The 19,968-nt window shown below is 54.2% G+C and overlaps 1 protein-coding gene across 1 annotated transcript in view; it reads right to left on the minus strand.

The window, feature by feature from the left end:
- Nucleotides 1–9,918: 9,918 nt before the first annotated feature.
- SCARA3 (scavenger receptor class A member 3) overlaps nt 9,919–19,968 on the minus strand; it is a gene marked incomplete at both ends in the record, with an annotated part of 31,691 nt that continues 21,641 nt past the window's right edge. The window contains 4 exons of the mRNA XM_084232071.1: nt 9,919–10,370; nt 13,145–14,188; nt 15,051–15,149; nt 18,749–18,868. Coding sequence (XP_084088197.1) covers nt 9,919–10,370; nt 13,145–14,188; nt 15,051–15,149; nt 18,749–18,868 — 1,715 coding nt within the window. The remainder of the gene's footprint in view (nt 10,371–13,144; nt 14,189–15,050; nt 15,150–18,748; nt 18,869–19,968) is intronic.

A 19,968-nucleotide genomic window follows, 5' to 3' on the forward strand; every position in this document is an offset into this window, starting at 1 on the left:
GGGCCTCTCCCATCCCAGGTGTGAGACCCTGGGGCCTTAAGATGACCTGTCCAGGCCCCCCCCAAACATAGGGTTTCCCAGATTCAGTAGCAATTAGGTATCTCCTCAGCACCCACACATCCACATCCAAACACAACAGGACTTCTGTGTCCCAAGTCAGGGCCTGGGGAAACCTGTTCTGCCCACTCCTCCGCGGTGTGGGAAGACAATGAGGCCACAGCGGACACAGCTCGGGGCGCTGTCAGCGTGCACTGGGCCACACGCCTGGCGCGGAACCGCGGGGAATAATCACTCTTTTGATCAGCAGCTCCTGTTTCACTTCCTCGTTCTGGGCACCGTCCACCCCTGGCCTGGCTCGCAGCCCATTCCCGCTTTGCTTTCCAGATTCTGAGCAAACAAAGCTGTTCCCACTGTCCTCTCCAGTCAAGCTGTGGCCTAGAACCGGGGGACCCGTGGGCCCCCAAGCCCAGAGATGAGCAGCCCTGACACTTCCAGAACCGGGCCTCATATTTGTCGCTCAGAGCCTTTGGACACGCGCCTGGGGGCCATTCCTGATTTCCAGGCCTTTCCTGCTGGTCAGCTCAGGTCATTAACAGTTTCATATATTTCCCGTGAACCCCAGATTCCAGGGAGGTGCCTCTTTAACCAGCGTTCCCCTGCCCCCTCCCTTTTAGAAACCTGTGAACTGTATCACACAGAAAAGCAAGCAAATGCGTAGGCGCCATTTTTAAAGAGCTCTGAAGCCAATGCCCGCACCCCCTTCACCAGGTGGAGGAAGAGGTCTCTAGGGCCGCGGCGGCCTCCTTCCTGGCCTCCCCGGACTGGGCTGTGTTGAGCTTCAGGGAAGATTTCTCCTCCTGAGCAGCTCTGAAAAAACACAGCGGTTAGCTCTGAGGTTGGCCCGCCTCCACCTTGCACCCCCCACCCATGTGGGTTAGGAAGAGGTATGAGGAGGTTGAAAAAGAAAAAGTCTTAAATAAAATCGCAGTTGAAGGAGAGCAGGTTCTCGCTGGTTCATCTTCTCTTTGCCTTTTTTTCCCTTTTCGTTGGGAAGTTTTTTTTGGCGGAGGGCACTAGCCCAGAGTTTGGCAGGCCCTTCCCTTTATCTGTGTCCTTTCCACCCCCTTACGCCCCGCCTTCCCGTCAGAGGTCGTCACTGTGCCCCAGTCGTGAGTCCACAGAGCAGCTTCTCATGTCGGGGGGAGTAATTCTTGAGCATAGCAAGTCCCCGAGTAACGTTCTATTCGACATCATGTCGTTGTCACCTTGATGTAAGCAAAAGGAGTCACCCCCGACCTCCTAGACCTCTGCACCCCCGCTCTCCCACCATTGTGTGGGATTGTTTTTCTTCTTGCTCGTTATTTGTACATGGGAATGCAATCGATTTTTGTGCATTAATTTTGTAGCCTGCACTTGGCTTAACTCATTTATTGTATTTAATAGTTTCTTGGTGGACTCTTCAAGGATATATATATTTTATCATATTACCTGCAAATAATGATAATTTCACTGCTTTTTAAATACATATTCTATCTATTTCTTGTTTTCTAATTGCTCTACCACCAAATTAAATAGAAGTGGTGACAGTGGACATTCTTGCATTGTTCCTGATCTTAATGGAAAAGTTTTCAGTTTTTCACCATTGAATAGGATACTGACTGTGGGTTTGTAGTATATGACTTTAGTATGTTGAGGTATGTTCCGTCAATACACATTTTGTGAAGAGTTTTTGTTAAATGGGTGCTATAACTTGTCAAATGCCTTCTCTGCATCTACAGATGTGATCATACGATTTTTGTCCTTCATTTTCTTGATATCTTGTATTACATTAATTGATTTGCATGTATTAAACCCTGGACTAAATCCCATTTGGTCATAGTGTACGATTCTTTTAATGTGTCATTGAATATGGCTTGCTAGTGTTGAGTGAGAATTTTTGCATTTATGTTCATGAGAGATAATGATTAGCGTCCTTTATGATGTCCTTGTCTGGTTTTGCAACTGTGGTAATGTTGGTTTAAACTCTCCTCAGGTAAGTTACCTAGTTTTGCTGGATTTAGGTTTTTCCCAGGGCCTTTTTGTTCCATTGTTTGTAGCACATTCCTCTATCTCTTTATTGTCAGTTTTTATGGGCTGAGCTAAACAACTTTCTTTCCTTCACTTCATGTGTGGGTCTTGTTTTAAGATTGCAGGTTGTACAATATAACTCTAGGTTGTTTGCCCAGGATCCTGGTGTATCTGCTGCCTGTTAGCCTCATGTCTCTGCACCTGTTTGGGTGACTCTAGCTCTAGCGCCTTACAGAGGTGGAAGCTGGGGCATCAGGGAACAAGAGATTGCAGGCAGAGAGGCCAAACATTTCAAGCCTCCAGAGGGGTTGCAGGTGCTCAAGCTGAGGAGGGGATCTGCAGTGGCCTTCTCCCTGATGCCCATTCCTCAGCGTCCCCAACAGCCTGAGGCGAGCATTGACTCACCAGCTGTGGTTCCACTCTAGTTTGTGGGTTCTGTGGTCAGGAGCTTTTCCCAGGGGTGTGGGCTGGAGCAGAGTCATCTGGGAACTGCAGGTTCAGGCTGCAGGCAGGCCCGTGCCCAGCCGTGACCACAGGGGTGAAGGCATGTGTTTCTCACCATTGTAGGAGCTGCCCAGAGGAGAAGTTTCCCTCAAGGCCCTCTCTCAGTCCTTTCTCAGGACAGTGGCACAGGGACGGGGCTGGAGTCAGGGAAGAGATGTGGCTGCGTCTGTCCCCAGTGGCCTTTGGGTACCGAGCCTTCCCTGAGACCCAGGTCTTTAAACCCTGATGAGAGGCAGCAGGCGGCCTGGGGGGATATCATCCCAGCCACGGCCCCAGACAGGGGCGGGGCAGGTGTTCCACATAACACAGAAGCCGACTGTGAAGGGAGATCTCCTCCTTGCGGGGCACAGGAGAACCTTTCCTGCCAGACCTTCCCCGCTGGCTCGAGTTCCAGCCGCCTATTTCCAGGGGCACAGACTGAGGCTTCAGCCCCACCTGAGCGCTGAGCGACGCTGGCAGGACAGTCGCGGCTGTCTAATGCCTCCAGCAGCCCCGTGGCGGGGGTGCCCAGTCCTTGGTTGATTTCTGGCAGTGTGGCGCTGCCCTCGCCCACCCGCCGGCCCCGCTGGTGTTTGGCTGCAGGTCTCGACCCTTGCGGCTCCTGTCCTGCTCTGCCAGAGGGCCCTGGGCGTGCACACCTGTTGGTGAGCAACAGGACAGCACCCCGGGTTCTAGTGTCCCTGATGTGGGTGTGAGTCCTGCAGTCACCAGCAGAAAAACACTTCATCTTGCAGTCCCCCCGTTCTTGGGCTGCGCTGGCCTGGCAGCTTTCCAAGCAAAAGAGATTGCAGTTTTTCTACCCTCTCTGCCACATCATGCTTCCTGGAGAAACTGAGGGCCAGTCATTTTTGGGGCCTTTTTTTTTTTGCATAGAAGAACTGGGGTGCAGGCCAGAGGTGCAGTGGTGAGAGGATTCAGCAGAGACAGTATGGGGAGCAGAACAGGCAGATCTACTGAAATACACTGCTGAGGGGAGCAGCGGGGAGACAGGAGAGGTCTGCTGCGCCATGTGGGTAGCTCCCTGGCCGGGGATGAAGCTCAGACCGTAGTGGTGATAGCACTGAGACTTAACCCCTAGGCCCACCTGGGAGGTCCCTCGGGCCTTTGTTTATACCTATCATTTTGTTGTATGCATGGGGAGGAGGTGGAACTGGTCTTTGCCCTTCCATCATTGCCAGATCACTCAACATCTCCCTACCTCATGGCAGCACCCGTCTTAGGCAGGGTCTCCGTGGATGTTAGGTAAGAGGCCTCAGTGGCCCCAGACTTTCAATTTTCTCCTGAAATACCCCAAGAAGAGGGAGTGCCTCTTGTCTACTAGTTACAGCTGATGCTTCTTGGCCAGTCAGCCCCCAGGGAACACGTTCAGTCCTGCAGCTGTGGGGCCACAGCCGCATGTCCTTACAGCCTCACAGCAGATCTGAGTCACTTATCTACCTCGGGAGATGTGGGGGAGCGGGGGTCGAACTCATCTAACCACAGAAGAGCCTGAAGGTGTTTACTCACAGGAAAATGGGGGTGTTGTTGCCAGATGAAGAGGGAGTGGATCCTGCTACAGGTAGTATTTGAGCTGGTTTATAGGATGGGTAGGACTTCAACCTGAAGAGATAAGCAGGGAGGGAATTCTGGGAGAAAGAAATGTTACAAGCGTAGGCCAAGGGGTAGGAAGGCGTCAGCCTGTTCCTCCCTGGAAGACGCCTGGGTGGCGAAGGGGAAGGGCCTCGTAGCCTCTCTGTTTTCTTAAGTGACGTTTTATTGTTGTTTTCATCATTGTCATCATCATGATCTGTCTTTAAAGTCCTTATTATGGGAGATTTCCAAGAGTCACAAAAGGAAAGAGACTAGATAACAAACCTCCAAGTCTCCCTCACCCAGTTTTACTCTTATCAGTGTTTTTGTCAACCTTTTTTGACTTGCCTCATTTCCCAGAGTACTGTCAAGCAGCCCAGCCATCAAAGCAGTTCACCCCTGAGTATTTCAGGTACGTCTCTGCAACAAACGGAAGCTTTTTGGAAAATACAGTCACAACCCATTGTCACACTTGGTATGATCTAAAAACAAACCTGTGTTCAAATGTCTATGATTTTCTCAGATTGTCTTTATAAATTGGTTTGTTTGACGTCCAAAGTTGGCATTTTGCATCCAAAGAATGTTCTCTTAGGTCTCGCTCTTCAATACATTTTTATTTGAAGATTAATGTCGTATCTCTTTTCATCCATAACATTCTGTCTTTGCTTTCCCATGCCCTTTATTTGTTGAAGAAACTGAATCTGCCAACACCTCAACAAACCGGCCAACACCTCAACATCCTGAAAATGATGTTGACATGTTTCTCTGGAGATGCTGTGAACACCCTGAAGGGAGATCTAGTAGGTGGTTATAGCTAGGCCCACTTTTCTTGCCTTTTCTTTCTTTTTTGGGGGGCAAATCTACTAATAGGTGGTGCTTTCTATTGCATCATATCGGGAGGTATGTAATGTCTGGTTCTCTTGAAGGGAATAATTTCAATTTCCACCATGATGAAAGATGTTTGCGATGGATTTGTGGGTAGCTACTATCTTTAATTTAGTTTGAGAGATTTTTTAGCCTTGGTTGGAAAAGAGTTTTAGGAAGTCATGAATGGATGTTTAATCGAAATGCTTTTTTCTGCTTCTGTTTATCTATTTTCCCTTCTGGTTTTGTAACAGTTTTCTCTCCTCGTAGAATCCACTGGGGAGGCCTCTGTTTTTTTCTGTTCTCTGGACAAGTTTGCTTTGGATGGGAATTGTGTCTTAGTATGTTTTGGTAGAATTTGTCCATAAGTCTTGTTCTTTGGGCCTGGTGTTTTCTTTGTGGGGATATTTTGAACCACCGACTCACTTTCTTTAATGGCTACAAAATATTCAGATTTTTAGACCCCTTAGGGAAGGTTTTAGTGAACTTCATTTTCCTATGGCTTTGTTCCATCTAAGTTTTCAAATTCATTGTGCTTAATGTTCATAACATTTCTCCTTAGTGTCACTCTTCTCATTCCAATAATGCTCATTATTGATACCTTCTTTCATTTCTCTTGGTCAGTATTGCCTAAAGTTTATCAATTTGATTAGTCTTTTCAAAGAACCAACTTTTGGGGCCTCCCTGGTGGCGCAGGTGGTTAAGCGCAGTGCTGTGAAGCTGTCCGCAGCCTCTGCAGTGCGAGTTTGATGCCTGCCAGCTGGCGGAGACACCCACATGGCACGGCAGACCTCTTCTGCCTTCCCTGCTGCTCCCCTCAGCAGTGTATTTCAGTCAGTCTGCCTATTCTGTTTCCTGCTCTGTCTCTGGTGAATCCTCTCACCCCCTGCACATCTGACCTGTACCCCGGTTCTTGTATGCATAAATAAATAAACCTTTAAAAAAATTTAAAAGAACCAACTTTTGACTTTGCTGAGCCTCTATTCGAAATTTTCTTTTTCCCACTTCACTCATTTCTGTTCTTTATTATTCTACCATTTTACTTTTTTTGTGTGTGTGCTTCGTCAAACTTCTTCAGTTGTTCATTTAGTGCATTCCCTGTGGTTCTTCTTCTTCTAATCTAAGTGTTTGAATCCAAGCACTGCTTGGTTCTGACTCCTCAGCTTCTGAGATCACATGTTTTCATTACAAAAGAGCTTAAAAATAGTTCCTGTATCTATTTCAACTTAATTTTTATTACAATTTTTTGACTCACAAACTTTTGGAAGTGAATTTCTATTTTTCATATGACCTTTAATTGAGTGTGAATTTCTACCCTCTGAAACGCAGTTTATGGGTATAACGTGAGTGATATCAAGTGGATCATCTGTGTAAGTCACAAACCTGTCAAGAGAGAGACAATTTCCACAAAACTAGTCGTAAGCCTTTGCCCTCACTCCCTGCTCTTCTCCTGTACAACCTGAGGCAAAACTCTGATCTTGAGCATTGCAGAGGGGCTTGCCTTTTCTAAATTTGAGAATAAGTGGAATCATACTCACACTCTGTCTGGTTTCTCTTTAAGGTAGCGCGGTTCTGCGTATTACCCATGATGGTGCTTTTCCTTGTTTTCTCTCTGCCTCTTCTTCACCCCTTTCCTCTCTTCCCCCTTCTTCTTTGGAGTAGTCGTGTTCCGTTTTACAAAACACCACTATTTATTTATCCATTCCCCGTTGATGGCTATTTGGGCCGGTTCCAGTCCGGGGCCATCGTGATGAAAGCTGCCGTGAATGTTTTTGTACAAGTGCTTTCTGCGGATTATGTTTGGGTTTCTCTTGGGTAAATACCTAGGGGTGGAAATGCTGAGTCATAGGGTGAGTGCGTGTTTACCTTCCTAAGTGTTTTCTTTAGGGAGAATTATGAATTCAACTTTTGAAATATATCCTGGGGGTTTTCAAGGATATTGTAGTCACACCTGTAATTTTAATTTTTCAAGGCTCTTGGCCATTTCATCTGGTAAACCTTGTTGACCGTGAGCCTTTGTTACTGTCTGTAGAAACCATAGAGATGCCCCCCCTCCCCCAGCTCCAGATGGGGAGCTGCCTTTCACCTGTTCCCCTCCACCCACTGAGGTGAGCCCCCACAGGGCACACTGCAGGCCTCTTCCCTGTCACCCCAGGGTCCCTAACCCAGGGCTGATGTGTCTCGGGTGTGGGGAGGGGCCTGTGGAGTGGGGGGTCCAGAGCCATCATGGGTGGCTGAGGAAGTGGGAGTCCATGGGTGGGGGCCTGGTCAGACCCGGCCCCCTTCACCCCAGCTCTGCTCACCGTGCATGTTGATTTATGTGGCACCTGACTGGGCCCTGGGCGCCCAGGTGTCTGGTTATGCTTTATCTATCAGGGAGTGTGTGAGGGTGTCTGCAGAAGAGAGGAGCATTGGGATCAGCGGGCAGAGATCACTCCCCACCCCAAAGCCGGTGGTCCTCACCCAGGGCGCTGAGGGTGGGGTAGGACAGAAAGATGGAGGACGGGGCGCCTGTTGCTGCTGACTGAGCAGCAGCTCGGTCTCTGGCCCTCGGAGCTCATACCGCCGGCTCCTAGTTCTTGGCCTCTGGACCCAGAGACCCCACTGCAGCTTCTGGTCTCCAGCTTGCCCGTTGGGGTCCCTGGGTTGTGGGACTTTCCAGCCCTTCTGTTGGTCTGTCTCTGACTGGGCCCGTTTCTCCGTGGAGCCCTGACTAATGCACACCTTTGCCTCCCCCACAAGAGGGCCAAACAAAGCAAAACAGGGCCAGGGCTCTCTCACCACCAGGGCTTCCTGGGGAGCGGCCACGCAGCCATAGACGGGATATGTCGTCTCCCGCAAAGCCAAGGCCTGAAACCCTACTCCCCGCAGTGATGGGAGAGCGGAGAGGCACCCCGGGAAGTGATCCAGCCATGAGGGCGCAGCCCTTGCCGGCTGGGCTTACAAGAGGCCAGGAGATCGCCCTAGGCCCTTCCTCCACGGAGGGTACAGCAGAGACCGTCTTCCCGGACCCAGCAGGTGGGCCCCGCAGACACGGAACCTGCCGGCCCCTGACCTTGGCCTCTGTCTCTGGAACTGTGAAAATAAATGTGCGCCTATCAGCCTTCCCTTCTGTGGTGTGTTACAGCAGCCGGAATAGACTGAACGGGATGCCCTGGAGCCGACCCCGAGACAGACTCCGGCTCCTTGAGCAGCCCCCACTGGCTCTCAGACACCCCGCCCTGCCTCCTGTGGGTCCCGGGGGTGCAGCCTCTCTGGCCCGTTTTATCTGCTCACCTTAGAGACAACGGAATCAGGAGGCATCACCCGGCTGTCGGGTCTAATCTTCAAAGCCCACTTTGGCCAGCGAGCTGTGGGACCCCGTGCGGTTATCCCTTTGGTCCCCCTCACCTTCTGCTCAGACCCAGCCCCTGGCCCACAGGCCAGTGTGAGCTCCTAGCTGAGCTCAGTGTTCCCAGAGCGAGGCCCAGGGGATCAGACTCCACAATGGGCCTGAACATCTAGGGGACCCCTGTTCCACGGGTCCCCTCAGAGGCCAGTGTGATGCAGGACCCCTGAAGGCATCGCACCCCCATCGGGCAGGAAGGACCAGAAGATACATCCCTTCTAGAAACAGCTGTTTACTGGGTCAGTAATACAATGTCCCATGGAAGCATATGAGGACGGGAGAATGAGGTGCAGCAGGGTGGGCGTGCAAACCAGTTGCACGTCTATTACAGGAAGGGAGGGGGCATCCAGGCTTTGGGACGGGAGGCCTGGTTCTGAGTTCGGTGGGGAGGAAGCAACTGCTTGCCCCATCCCAGGGGAGGGAACTCTGGTGCCTCAGGGCAACGCCTTGAGTCATGGTGGCTCCTTGGGGGGGAGGTGCCCGAGTCCCCTCTGCCAGTGTGTGGAGGGTCGAGGTGGACAGGGACAGAGTGACTGTCTGCGGGGCATGTTTGGGCCCTCCTCCTCTTCTGGCCTTGCAGCCTGTGCAGGACGCCATTGGGGTTCCTGTGGGCCCAGGTCAGTGGGCAGGAGGAGAGCCTGGGGGTCAGAGGGGAGAGCTGCCCTGTTATCAGGGTCCATCCTCCTTTGGCCTGGCGTTCCCCGGGCCAGCACAGAGGGACCCGGCCCCTGCAGGGAGCATCAGCCTCAGCGGGCAGCTCTGTGGCCCGGGGCCACCGCACCTGCACACCTGGCCCTGTGCCCTTCTCTGCTTCCCAAGAGCCGGCGCCCCTTCGGCGGGGTGCTGTCGAGCCTGGAGAGTGTCCCTGTGCGTGTGCTTGGACCCCGGGATGCTCCTGAGAGGCAGAGGCAAGAAGGGAGCCTGGGATTTCCTGGCACCCTACACTCTCAGGCCGCCATGTGTGCTGGAGTGCAGCTCCCTGCCTTGTGTGAGCAGGGCCAGTTCCTGGACTCGGCACCCAGGGTGACAAGAGGGGGCCGTGGCTGTCAGACACACCTTGTCCCCTGAGTTTGAACCATCCCCTGAAAAGGCTCTTCTGGGTCTGTGTGATCAGAGGGTCTGGGGGAACTGCCGGCTGGGATGGGGGCGAAGGTGCTGGAAAGACCGGGCTTGGTCACCAAGTCAGAAACGGTTAAGGCTTTCCTCCGAGGTAGCCACCGCCCTAGCGGGCTCTCACAGGAGAGGCAGGGCCTCCGCTCTCTCCTCCTGCCCAGCCAGGGAAAGCCCGTCACCCTCCTGGCCAGCAGGGAGATGTGTGTGTGTGTGTGTGTGTGTGCATGTGCATACGCGCGCACGTGTGCTGTCTACGGCACAGTCACTATTGGGGTGCCCAAAGTTGGCCGGCACAGGCCCAGGTCCCCATCAGGATCAAAGCACCACACCTATAGGTGCAGCTTTCTGGGGCTCGCTCTGCCCGAGCCCTCTTCCTGGCATCATGTGAGGCTGTGTCCAGGCCCTGGCCCTCCTCAGTAGCGGCTCTGGCTTCCTGGTGGGCCTGGGGGCCCAGGGAGGCCAGGAGGACCCTGGATCCCGGGCTCTCCCTTAGGCCCCGTGGGCCCCTGCTGACCTGGTGACCCCGTCTTTCCGGCAATCCCCGGTTTTCCCTGAGGCCCTGAAGGCCCTGGAGACCCTGGTGGCCCCTCAGGTCCAGGGGGTCCCACGTCCCCTTTGGGACCTGGCTGTCCTCTCGGACCCCCAGTTCCAAAGCTCCCCTTTGAGCCTTTGAAGCCTGGGACACCTCGCAGACCAGTGGGACCCCTCTCCCCCATAGGTCCAGGGTCCCCAGGCTGCCCCTGAGGGCCTTGAGGTCCCGGGGGCCCCAAGTTGCCAGGGTCGCCTTTGGGTCCTCGGCCGCCAGCAGGCCCTTTCACACCCGTGTCGCCCTTGAGTCCTCGTGGTCCGGGAGGGCCGGGGGCGCCTGGGAGGGAGAGAAGAGAGGAGAGGTCAGTCCCGGAAGGGGTGTCCCAAGAAGTAGGCACAGCCATGGGCACAGAGACCCCCGAGGCCGCCCAGGTCTCCACTGCGGCCTGTGGAATTCTGGGGGGCTTTTCCGCCTGCAAGGTGGGGACCAGGACACCTGCGTTCAGCTCCTGAGATAACACTCGGAAGTGTCCCGCTTCAGGCCTGGGGGCTGGCGGGCACCCCCCATTCTGACTCAGGGCTCGTCCATTGAAGGCAGGGGAGGAAGCACAAGCATCAGGGCTGGGGTACATGCTGGAGGCTCAGCCCAGCCGGGGAGGCCGTAATTACTCAGGAAGCAGAGGCTGTAATTAGCCCCTCTGGCGCTCTGGGGCATAGCCACAGCTGACTGCATGTCTGAGACAGGGGGGTGGTCTGCACCGGGGAGGGGGGTGGCAGTGAGCAGAAGAACCAAGTCTTCCAGGGCACCCACACTGCCCACCCATAGGTGGGGTGCCTGGGCAGGGCAGGGTCACACTCCTTCCACCGCCCAAAGCAACAGGGACGCTTACAGGGTAGAAGGAGCCAGAAACAGCAGGGGTCCCCCCAGGAGCACACTGGCCTGGGCCTGGGGGACTGGGGTGGCCATATAAGTTTTTGTGCCTCTTTGGCCCCAGGACCCCTACCCAGTCAGTGAGATTGCTGGTCTGGCTGCTGCCACCCAGTAGGCGCCTGCTCCTGCCTGTGTGGACTGCTGGCCATAGACCAGCCACAGCAGATGGTGAGATGGACACCAAGATGCCCTCCTGGGGCTTTGTAGGGAGATCAGGGGCCAACACCCCAGGGAGAAGGGGATGGTGGCCATGAGCCTGTGCCGTCCAGGCACACACTGACGAGGACTGGTTTGGGCAGAGTGTCCCTTCGAGGAGTCCAGCAGAGGCCAAGAGACCGAGCAGGCCTGTCAGCTGCCTCATGGGGCTGGAGCTGGGGCTGCCACGGTCAGGCGAGATTCAGGAGGAAAGGAAACTGTGGCCAGTGCATTTGCCACAAGGCCCGGGGAGCAGAGGCCGAGCAGAGCAGAGGCTTCATTCACTTAGGCTTGGCTGGACGGTAACTGGAGTCCAGGCCGAGAGCAGTGGGCCCTGCACACCCCTCATGCCTGCGCCCTGGGGTGTAGCGTGTGCCAATATCTGCCAGGGACACGGCGAGGTCTCAGCAGCGCTGGGTGGCCCTCCTGCCACCAGTGGCCTCTACGCTCAGCCGCAAGCAAACCCACACTCCTCGCTGTGCTACTTCCCTCGGCGCCCCTCCCAGGAGCTCCCAGGCCTAGACAGAACAACAGTCACGCTTTCTCCTTCAAACACGGAGGCTCCAGAACACTTGGGTGTGGCAGGTTTGTGCCCTCCCCCTCCCTGTTCCTGTCCCTCTCCCTCTCCTGGCTTCAGGGACCAGGGGAATCAAAGGGGAAATTGCGAGCACCACACTCTCCTCAGGACCTTGGCACGTATTGTTCCCGCCACCTGGCTCTCCTCTGCTCATCCCCTCCTCCTCTGCTACCCCCGACTCGCTCCACGCTTAGTTCTCAGCTCAGATCCCACCTGTTAAAGGTTGGTTTGATTTTACATGTCAAGGGAACTGGCCCACGAGAAGCCCAGGTACCTGGTCAAACACTGTTCTGGGTGTATCCATGGGGTATTTTTTCGATGAGGTAAATATTAAATCAGTATAGTAGTTTGCTGAGGGCGGGCCGCAGCCAGTCAGTTGAAGGCCCAGATAGAATAAAGGTTGGCCCCCAAGGAAAGAGAATTCTCCCACCTTCATCCCCACACACCATCTCTTCTCGGTTCTAAGGCAGCTTCTGGGTTTGAACTTGAGCTGGGACATCAGCTTGCAGATTCTGCACCTGCCAGCCTCCACACTCACGCGCACAATTCTGTCTCTCTATCTCTCTGTTTCTCTCTCTCCTGTTGATCTCTTTCTCTGGAAAGCCCTGACTAAAGCAGGGGGCGTGGCGTGAGGCAGGAAAGAAGAAAGCAGCAGAGGACAGAGCATCCGAGGGCAGACGGTCGGGAGCCCTGATGGGAGTGGGAAGGGACAGGGCTCCCCGAAGTCCAGGTCTGCCTGTTTCTCTAGATGCGCCCAGTTAAACAAATGCGTAAGTGAAAACCCAGATTTCTATGACAGGCGAGTTAGGAGCCCTCACACCTTTACCAAAGACTTGTTGTTCAAGTCCAGTTGACCCTTGAACATCAGGGGGGCTGACCCACATGCAGTCAAAAATCTGATAGTATAACTTTGGACTCCCCCAAACTTAACTACTAACAGTTGACGGAAGCCTTCCTGATAATCTCCATGGGCACATATTTTATATGTCACGCGCAGTAAGGGAGACGAAAGATAGTGAGGAAAGGGACGCACATTTACAGGCCTGTCCTGCGTTTATCTGTTTGTAAGAGAATCTCGGAACTGCCGGGACCCTTGTGGCTGGAACCTGTGTGGCTCAGGGTCAGCTGCTCCCCAAACTGCCAGCCGCCCAGCATTTTTGGGGGTTGGATTAACCACCAGGAGTTTTGCCAGAGCGAGGTACAGCAGGCCCTCGAAGAACGTGGCTCATTCAACATGGCTTTGCTGTAACATTGATGAGAAAAAAACATCCTGGAGACTTTATTCGAGGACCTGCTTTCGGCTCACAGTCGCTGCTTCCAGGAACCCCCGGCCCTGCTGTCCTGGTGTGCCCCGCTGGGTCCCCAGGCGCCTGGGTGTGCACGGCCCTCCCTGCCCCGCCGCTCTTACCTCGCACGATGGTGACGTTGCGGAGGATTTCCCCATGTCGTATGTCCACGGCCTTCATCTCCTCCACGATCATGGACAGGTTGCGGACGTTGAAGTCCAGCCGGGCGCTGAGCAGGCCGAAGCGCTCCCGCAGCAGGGCGGTGGTGCCCAGCATGAGGGCGACAGACTTATTCAGGTAGTAGAGCTCCTCAGCGTGGGTGTGGAAGCCCAGTGTGCAGGACAGCCGCACGTCGTCTAGGTACTTGAGCATGCTGTGTACGTGGTTGTCGGTGGCGTTGATGTTGGTGAAGATGGTGCCGATCTCGATCTCGTGGGAGGCCATGCGGCCCTCCAGCGTCTCGAACCTCTCCACTGTGCGGTTCTGCGCGTAGCGGGTGTGGTACTGCAGGTCGTGCATGTTCTCCTCATGGTCGTCCAGGAAGGACGAGATGTTGTCCAGCTGCAGCTGCAGGCCCATGACCTGCAGCACCAAGTCATGCACGCTCTCAGAGTTCTGACTGATGCGCTGTGAGGAGGTGCCCAGAGTGGCCTGGATGCTCTTGACCGCTTCGCCCGTCCTGGCTGAGGTGGCACGCAGGCTGCTGAAGAGCCGGGAGTAGTTCTGCCAGTCGGTGACCATCTTCTGGAGGGTCAGGGTCTCCTCGTCTGTCTTCCGCCGGATCCCGTGAATCCACTCAGAAGTCTGCCCCGTGGTGAAGTTGATCTGCTGCAGGGCAGTCTTGACGTCATAGCACTCCTGGGTGAGGTCCTTCAGAGAGAGGTCCAGGCCGGATGTGGTGGCCTGCCAGCCTCTCACCTGGGTCAGGAAGAACCCCAGAGACTGGTTGACCTGGTGGATGGAGAAGGAGCAGCCGCCCATCTCCTGGGAGATCTGGCTGCTGGTGGAGGACAGCAGCTCGTGGGTCTGGGACGTCTGGTCCAGCTGCACCTCCTGGGCCAGAAGCATCTTCTGGATCCCCTCCAGCTCCTCCTGCAGTCGTCTGATCTCCTGCCCCAGCTGCCCCGCCTCGTGGCAGAAAGAGCAGTTGTTGGGAGCTTTCAGATCTTTAGGAGAGAGGGCAACATTGTGAGTGGCTGAAGCACCAGTGGCTGCTTCTGTGGGGAACCACTTCACAGCGCGGGGAACGGCCAGCGGTTCCCAGCCCCTCAACGTCCCTGTATCCTGCCACGCAGTCCTTTTTGGAAAAACCCGGCCACCTCTGTGCAATCTGATTTTTACCAAATTGTCTTTAGTCTGATCTGAAATGTCAGGCTTAGGATATTTTCTCCATCTCATCATCAAATTCTCAAGGATACATCTTAGTACCTTCTCTGGGGTCACTGAGAACCTCCCATGCATTTCTACAGCTGTTCTCCTACTTACCCGCCTGCAGTAAATGTGCAGAAGATGGGCCAGGGTCTCTCTCTCTCTGGGATCAGTTAGAAATGAGGGACCGAGAAGTGCTAGCTGCTGGGGACCAGGACTTTCTCTTCCCTTCAGAGCAGAACAACCTCTAAATCCTGCAATTTTGGCTCCTTCTGTCTCATTCTCAGGATGGTGTGTCGCGCTAAGGCAGGAGGTAAACAGCAGCCTGCATGCTCATGCTGTAAGTCAGGGAGGGCTGGCTTGACAAGAAGCTTCAGCAGGCCCCAAACATCATGTCAGATATGTGAGGATATCCGGTGAATGGACCTCTCTCTGCCTCTCTCTCTCAACCTGTAAGTTCTGGCCAGATCTGGACTGTCCCTTGCCCTAGCCTGGGGTGTCCAGGGGGAGTGGGTGGCCCTGCTGGACAGGGTGGCAGGAGCCATGTCTGGGGAAGGCTTCCCTGCTCCGGACCGCCGCCCCCTTGAGGGACCCTGGCCCCACCCACCCCGATTACTACGGGCCGTCCATCCATAGTCATCAGCACACCTGCACACGTACCCAAGCCTTGGAGATTTTCTTGCATAGACACAAGCTTCTTGTCATAAATGGCTTGGGCCAGGGAGATGTCTTCAGAGAGAGAGTCCACTTTCCTAAAAACTGTAGGGGAAAATAGAGATGAGAAACTGGGCAGGGTCTTAGCTCAGAGAAACAGTAGCTGTGTGCTGTGTTTTAATCCCCCCCAAAGCCACTCACCCTTCTTCTATGAGGCTTCCTAGTTGGTATAAGGGAACAGGTGTCTTCTCAGGGCCAGAACTGGTTTCACATCCCTTAAGAATATCTATCTGTCCACCCATCCATCCATGCACCCACCCATCCATCATCTCGATATATTGATCTCTTCATATGTCTCCTGTAAGTGTGTACACGAATATATACGCACTTCTGTGTGTGCATGTGTATAATATATGTGTGTGAATGTATACGCCTATCAGATTTTTCTTTTCCAACATTTATAATAATTTTCCAACAGAGTAATTTCTGAAAGACTTGGACAGTGAATGGCCACATGCCTACCGCCTGGATTCTGCAATTAACATTCAATAATTCGTCCATCTGTCCATCTGTTTTGTCTTACATCCGTCCATGGCTCCACCTAATTTTGGATGCATTTTATTATTTTATTTTGTTACACGATTTTCTGGCTACCCAATCCAGAAAGGACTACCAGAGCTGAAGATGCCAAAAACTTTTCTCTAGACTATTCTCGCTTCCTAAAAATTATTCCTCATTTGGATGCATCTTAAATCATGTGTGATGGGTGCACAGAAAAGTTCACGGATGACTCATTCAGATGGGGCTGGTAACGAGGGACTCAGGCGAAATCCGCTCTGAGGTCCTCTTTGCTGCTCACCCTGTCCCTGCTGCTTCAGCTCCGAGTGTGAGTTCGGTTGTTGAAAACCACCATTTGTGGCTGCAGATCCAAAAATACCATGTAGCTCCTTACAGAAAAAAAATTTGCCAAACGCCCCTCTATTTCATAAGCTCCGTGAAGTCACGGCCTGCGTTTCATTATGCAGAGCGTGGCTCCAGTACGTAACAGCTACTCAACGGAAGGACTGCCGTGGGCTCCCCACGTCCAGAGAAGACTGGTCTGTCCAACCCTCTGGACTTCGGCTCAGTCCCGACTATGAGGCGCTGACGACAAGCCCTCACTCATCATGGGCCCCCTGTTCGTGTGGCTGCACTCAATGACATTCGCACAACGCAGTGCTAAGGACACGAGTCTCGGGATGTCTCCGCTGTTAAGTGATGCATACCTGAGCTCAGGCATACGCGCACAGTTGCTTGTTATTTTGTCTGACAGACACCACCGATCGCCTACCAGCCAGGCCAGGAAGGTGCTAGCCCTGTTCCAGGGACATGGGGTACCTGTGCTCAGGTCAAAGCCAAAAAGGCCCCTAAAGTTCCCTGCAAACATGGGCCCCACCCCCAATTCTTAGGATGCTCTGGGTCTTGGGGCAAAGCACTTCCCAGACCTGCTTCCTCCTCTGTGGAGGAATGTGACATATTCCTCCACGTTCCCACACATGGGAGGAATGCCACCGGCCTCCCATTGTGGGGCTGGGGGAGACAATTTGAGATACTCCATATACGCTGGTGCAAGAGGCCACGTGGGCCTGGATGTCACGAGGTGAAGCTCCAGCACTGTCCCTCCTGCTGAGGTGCTCTTGCTGGCGTAAGTTTGTGTCTATTCAAGCTTTACTATGGTCCCGGGGTCTGGGCTCTGAGGCCCTCACAGGCCTCACCAAGAGCCTTCACAAGGTCCCCACGGCCCCTGTATGCTGTGGTTGCAGCTCCTGCTCCTTCCCAAGCTGCCCCCCGCTGACGCCAGGCCCAGCCTCTCTCCGGGAGGCCTGTGAAGTGGCTCAGTGGAGAGGTGCCACCGAACAGGAGCAGCGTGGAAGTTCTTGGAATCAATGGTCCTCAAACCTGACTGCACATTGGAATCACCTGAGAAGCTTCTAGAAACAATTCAGGCCAGGTCCTACCCAGAGGCTCTGACTTATTCATCTGGAGAGGTGGGTCTGGCACTGGCATTTTTAACGGCTTTCCCAGGGATTTTAACACACAGCCAAGATAGAGAGCCACGCCCTCTGATGGTGAAATGTGCTGACTCATCTTGGTATCCCCAGCGCTTGGCGCATAGTAGGTGCTCAGCTTGGGTTGGTTAACTAGTGCTTTTGGCACCACTGGAAGATGATGAGGGTGTTTTGAAATCATGAACCATGTTGGCCTCCTTCACACCAGAAAGGCAAGTTACTATCTCCAACGAGGACCAGGACCAGCTGCCTCTCTTGGGAGGGTGCTCACTCTTGGGGTCTTTTGGGGGTCGGGGTGCAGGATCAGACAGCACCTAGGATGCGGCACCTTCAATGTCTCCTTGTCTCGCCCTGGTCCCGGCCTTGTCGCTAACATCTCCTCAACTGGAACCAACCAACCTACTGGCTTTCCTTAGTGAAAAGAAGTCTGGGTCTGAATCTACGCGTGGAGTGGGACTTCTACCAGCCTGGTAGCACCATCCAGATGGCGGAGTCTCTTGAATCCGCAGGCCTGCTCTCTCTGGGTGCCTCATCACTGCACAAGCTGTGGTGTGTATGAGAACTGGCAAACCTCAGACCCAGGCCTCACCCAGGCCACACAACCTGATTTACTGGGCTGAGGGGACACTGGATTTTGCATTTTAACGAGCTGCGGGAGCAATCTTGATACAGGCGGGCATCCAACAGCGTTAGAGAAACACACATGACCGTGGAAGGGGCTTGAAAATTGCCCGGTCCTGTGAAAATCACCTCAGCCCTAGATGTACCACAGAACCACCTGGACAGCAGCATGCTGAATTAGCTCCACCACCCAGAGGAGCCCCACATCCATGTTCTTGAAAGCTCCGGGGATTCTAACAGTACCGAGTACCACAAATCTAGTCCTGCCTCCTCATTCACCAGCAGGAAAGTGGAGGCCCTCACGCAGGCCACAACGCTAACCACTGACTGGGACTTAAATGCATCTCTGCAGTTTGGATTGGGCAGTAAAGTTCCCCAGCCAGGAGAGTGTGAGGAACCCCCTTCACTCCTGGTGGAAAAGTACCTTGGTGCAGCCTCCATGGAAAATGGAGAGTCCTTAAGAACAAAAATAGAAATGCCGCCTGACCCAGCCATCCCACCTGTGTATTCATCTGAGGACTATGGGAACACTAATGTGGGAAGATTTACACTCGCTGTGTTCCCAGCATTTCAGTGACTGAGACATGGAATCCACCCATGTGCCCAGTGACAGACGCTGGGGAAAGACAGTGTGGTATAGATACCCCATGGAATACTACTGATGAAACTGGGGCTTTGGCAACAATATGAAGAGACTCGGAGGGGATGAAACTAAGTGAAAAATGTCAGAAAGTGGAAATCAGCTACCAGAGGACTGACCTCATTTGTGGACTATAAACAACCAGAGAAAACAAGCTGGGCAGGCACAGCAAAAATGACTCTGAGATGCTGAAAACTACAGTGTTTACTGGGGGGCAGGGAGGGGAGCGCAGAGGTCCCACGGGTTAAGACAACAGGGTGTGGGCAAAGGAGGGAAGCAGGTGCACATGTCGAGGGGTGAAGTTGTACCCCCAAACTATACCGTGTTGTAAATGAGCAGTGAATCCCGGCCCCCTGACGAGAAGCCCCTGCGGCTGGGGTGGGAGCCTCACTCACCCAGAGAGGCCAGCACGGCCACGGCCACCAGGAGCAGGGCCAGGAAGAGGTAAAGGATCCGCACGGACGTGTGCAGAGACAGGTTCCTCTGGCAGCGGCTGCAGCGGGGCCCGAGCCGGCCTGTGGGGGACAGGGGGACAGGGAAAGGGCAGCAGCTTAGGCCGGGGCTGAGGCTGTGCAAAGGTCAGTTCCGTCCTGTCCTGCCCATCTCGTTGCGTTTCATGCTCTCGATCCTGGTTCTCTATCCTCACTGCCTTCTGTCTGGATCTCAGAGCTTTCCAGAGTGGAGAGTAGAGTCAGGACTCCTAAGAACCCCCTACCACCAGGCCCATGCAGCATTCATTCATTCATTGTCCTCAGCCCGGGGTGTGGGGGACACCTCTCCCCTCTCCACTGGCCTTCAGGCTGGGGCAGAGAGCCTGGTGTCACCACCTGGTGACCAACCCTCCTGGTTTGGGCTTTAGCTCTCCAAGTCTCGTGTCATGGGAATTGCTGGCTTCCCAAGACTATTTGTGTTAAAACTGAAAGGCACCTGCCCAGGGAGCCAGACTGCTGGCAACTGGTCTGCAGACCCTGCAGGTGGCCAGCAGGTCTCCCGGAAACCAAGCCAGGATGGCCTCTGGTTCGGGATGGCACCCCTGGCAGGTCCCCAGTGCCCAGGGAGATGCAGTGCAACCCCTCAGGCGAGTTTCACTTCCGCTGTACCCTAAGAGCCCCAGACTGTTTGCAAATCCTGATGCTCAGTTCACACCCCAGACCTAGATTAACCAGCATGCCTGAGGGCCTGGCTCAGCGCCCAAGAGCATGCTTGCTGCAAGGCCCGGTGCGGGCAGCTGCTCCGATCTGTGGGCACTCCACAGCACCAGCCCAGGTGCCCCGGGCTCTCAGGGTCAAAGTGCCAGGCTGGGGGAGAAGGACAGGCTTCTCAGGTGGCAAAGAACATGAGGCCAGGGACAGTGCTGGGCAGGCAGGGAGAGAGGCCCTGGGGCAGAGGGCAGAGGTCGCGAGAGGTCTCAGGAGGAGACCCGGAGACAGGGGCCACTTGTGCCAAACAGACATCACTCTGACCATGTGACTCAGGCTCACGCAGCTCTGCCCTTTCACCTCTGGCAGCAGCGGGGACAGGACGGCCTGACTTTGAAGCCGCGTAGACAGAAAAGTCTCTCCAGCTGAGGTGGGGGACGGTAGGAGGTGCTCACCCCAGAAAGGAGGTTGGGGGC

The sequence above is a fragment of the Talpa europaea genome (genome assembly GCF_964194135.1).
Source record: "Talpa europaea genome assembly, chromosome: 4".
In the NCBI taxonomy this organism is placed as follows: Eukaryota; Metazoa; Chordata; class Mammalia; order Eulipotyphla; family Talpidae; genus Talpa; species Talpa europaea.